At 42.6% G+C, this 3,738-nt stretch overlaps 1 protein-coding gene across 1 annotated transcript; it reads right to left on the reverse strand.

Annotated features, from left to right (window-relative positions):
* Window positions 1-2,297: 2,297 nt before the first annotated feature.
* Window positions 2,298-3,236, reverse strand: MC5R (melanocortin 5 receptor). The gene has a single exon (XM_037509737.1). It carries the CDS (start codon window positions 3,234-3,236, stop codon window positions 2,298-2,300), a length of 939 nt encoding a protein of 312 aa, XP_037365634.1.
* Window positions 3,237-3,738: the final 502 nt, after the last annotated feature.

Genomic DNA, 3,738 nt, shown 5'->3' on the forward strand with positions numbered 1-3,738 from the left:
AGCAGAAAGGATCATATAATATTTGACAGTTCTATGGCCCATTTGTTTGTTGGACTTCATGTTGGAGTTATAGGGATTGTCTTATTTGAAGATATTTACTGAGTCATGAATTCCTTTCAAATGAAGACACATCTGAACTTACTTAGATTGTTTCTGCACTCTTTATATAGAGATTAAAAGATGAGCACTTCCTTTACTGCTTCTGTAGAAAAGGTCAAACCTTATCTGAGCACACGGTGCTCAGAACACAGTTATCCAAGTGAGAACTGAGTTGCCAGATGGAACCCATGTATATCACAAGGGCCAACGTTTACTTCTACCCATCAGATAAGAATTCCAGTGCTCTCACTTAGCAATTGGAGTTATTAGGCAACAGCTTAAGTACACATTTTTCAGCACCAATGACAAACATCATCTGATGGCCTACTTTGGACCAGAGATGGCAGTAGGTAACAGGATCTCAAAGATGAGCAGGGCAAGCAGGGTAGCCAAGAGGGTATTATTCACAGAACCCAGGTTCCTGAGACATCCTTTGTAACCATGAACTGTGGTTTCCCATAACAACCACCCAGTAGTGGGTCACTCACATCCCACTCATAGGTACCTATGTTCATGTTCAATTAAAAGGAACAGGAAAAATCTAAAGGGCAAGCTGCCCCCATCAACCCTTGCTTTTTAACAACCTGCTAATTTGCCATTTTCCAAAGGTTTGGATGTCTTATGCACTCTCCTGCTTATGCTAGGACCATTTTTTTCCCCCAGACTCTGAGGTGCCATGGGTGGAGGGCAAATCTGTAAGTTATTTATGTGTACTGTCCAGGAAATTTCACTGCCCTGTAGGCTTCAGCAGTTCATCCTTGTGTGATCTTAATGGAATCCTGCTCAATTTACATTTTCCTTCATGGCATGCACTGTAGATGTGAATATCTAAAACAAAAGAGAACACCTAAAGGGATAGACTGGAAAACAAAGCTATAATGACCAAGTCTTTCACTTCAGATAATAACATTGGGACTTAGAGATGTTAGTGATATACCCAGGGCCCATGCCTGCATTGGCGTCCAGGCCACTAATCTGACCACTACCCTTTATATCCTCCCCTAGTGTTTACTCCATTTGCAAATTTATTTTTTAAAAAAAACAGCCAATCCCTATGGTGCTTTACTGGTTTCCAAGGTGTTTTCACATTTTCTCATGCAGTTCTCATGACCGTCCTGTGAACTTGACACAGGTGTACAACCTGAAATGAGATGATTAAGGCTACACTGACCATTAATGACAGAGGCAGGATGTGAACTAAGGTTTTCTTACCCCACTCTAAGTTGGAAAAGAAGGAATCGCAGAGTTATAGATTGGGCAATTGACCTTCTCTGGCTGACGGAGTTAGACTGTGATGTGCAAAATATAGAGTGACAGGGCTTCAGATTCCAAGACAGAATCAGTCTGAGAAGGACAAAGACTATTGGCTATGGGCATGAGCTCTATGCAGTGCAGAGGGTGCTCTGTGCCCCCGGAATGCCATATCCCCTACCCCAACAACCATTTGTAAATCCTGGACTGAGTCAGAATAAGATGCTGAGAAAGAATCCAGAGACTTTCACACAAAATGAGGCAAAGATCATGGTGTGAAGTTTTATGTCTGTGGAAGTACAAGCACAGAAATATGTCTAAGAACATTCTACTAGGACAATTATGGACACAAGCCATAAAACCAAAAGTTTAGGAAGGGAGAGCTATAAAGATCCCACAACAAATAAAAGGATATTTTCAAATGGATAGAATTTCCCTCCTCTATGCCACCCCAAAAGTATGCATAACTACTGGAAGCATTCAGCAAAATTAGGGACCAGGTTTTGGGGAGAGAGACCTAGCAGACATGATATAGATATTCACAGTTTTTCTTTAGATGATTCACAGCTTTTCTTTAGTTTTTCTAAGCCAGCTTTTTATCAAGTCTTGACCTGCACTCTGGCCAAACACACACCTACAGAGATGAGTGAGAGCAAAAAAATAAAAGTAGGAGGAAATCAGCAGAGTAAGAAATTGTCACAAATCATAAGTAACGTGTGCATGTCTGACCCAAAATTTGCCCCCCGCACACAATAAAAGTAGTACATGTTAAGAACAAACTTGAGCTGGAATAAAGGGAAAGAAAAATGCACAGTTTGGGTTTCTAGTTATTTTGTTTTCCCTCTTGGCTGTACCTACCTGAATTTGTCATAAGATATAGAAAGGAGAAAAGAGAGCTGCACAGAGTTTTGGTTTACCTGCCAGGGAGCCTACAGGGCACTCTGAAGTCATGGCAACACAATCTTTTTAAAGGTCTTCCGCAACTCTTGGCTGCGGAAGGCATAAATCAGAGGATCAATCACTGAATTACACATGATGAGTATGAGGTACACGTTGAAGTAAGACATGAAGCAAGAACAGTAGAGGTTCTGGGGACAAGAAATCATCAAAATGAGATGGAGGAAAAATGGAGCCCAGCACACGATGAAAACACCCAGAAGCATGGTCAGGGTGACTGCGCCTTTCATGCTGGTCCTTTGCCGCACAGAATCAAATCCCGGCAGAGCTGCTATCTGCTGTGTGTGAGTCCGTGCCAGGAGGAACATATGTATATAGAGAGACACCATGAGGAACAACATAGTGAAGAACATGGCTATGAGGCAAATGATGACATAAGTGGATTCATAGTAAATGATGAAAACAATGCCGCAGCTTGTGCAGAAGGTCCAGATGCAGGCAATAATCACCCCAGAACGCTTTACTGTCATGATGTGGTGGTAGCGCAGGGCATAGAAGATGGTGACATACCTATCCACAGCAATGGCCAGCAAACTGCACATGGAGGCCACCACGGAAATGCAGATCATGGAATCCAAGACATTGTCGATTTGCCGCACAAAGGCATCTGCTATCACGAGGTGCTTATTATTTATTAAGTATATAGTGATGGTCTCCCAGGCATTGGACACACTCACCAGCATGTCAGCTACTGCTAAACTGCAAACAAAGAAATACATGGGTGAATGCAAGTTCTTGTTCTTTACAATGGCACTGATGACCAAGATGTTCTCTAAGAGACTGATGAGCCCCAAAGTGAGGAACACCTCTGCTGCAATGCCCATATCCCCACATGGTGAAGACTTGTTCTTGGCATTTGGTCCTGACAGGTTACCCTCTGTGGTGTTCAAGTGGAAATCCAAAAAATGCGGGTGAAATGAGGAATTCATTGCTCTTCTTTTTGGCCGCAAACTTACTGTAAAACAGGTTTTTAATTCATGATTCAGAGAGGTTAACAGCCCACCAAAGAACTGAAACAGCATGTCAAAAGCAAGCACAGCCTAAGAATGGGCGTGAGTGGACTCAGTGCATTAGTGTGAGGTAAGTGTGCCACTCTGCCCTGTATCCATGATCCCTGCAAAAGCATGCCTCAGCATGCAGGCTTGAAATTTTCACAACTTCCTCTGCCCTCCTTCTTTTGGGATCCTGTTCTTTCACATACCTCTTACATGAAGGGACTATACTCAGGGCCCTTGGACAACTTGGCTTTCTGTGTTATGAACCAGCACACAGGTTCACCGTCAATGGTATCACCAACTCACAACATACAAAATCCCTTCAATCTCCTGATTTTCATGTTCCTAAGGCTCCAGCACTGAATTTTCCTCATGTCAGCTCAGATTTTGGAAGGATATACTGGCTCTTATCCTCTTAAAAGGACAGATAATGAGT

Source organism: Talpa occidentalis, unplaced genomic scaffold (genome assembly GCF_014898055.3).
Source record: "Talpa occidentalis isolate TD23 unplaced genomic scaffold, MPIMG_talOcc4v2.1 talOcc4.13, whole genome shotgun sequence".
Taxonomy (NCBI): domain Eukaryota; kingdom Metazoa; phylum Chordata; class Mammalia; order Eulipotyphla; family Talpidae; genus Talpa; species Talpa occidentalis.

Coding starts and splice junctions, on each gene's coding strand:
- MC5R (XM_037509737.1), bottom strand. CDS start 3,236: ATGAATTCCTCATTTCACCCGCATTTTTTGGATTTCCACTTGAACACC.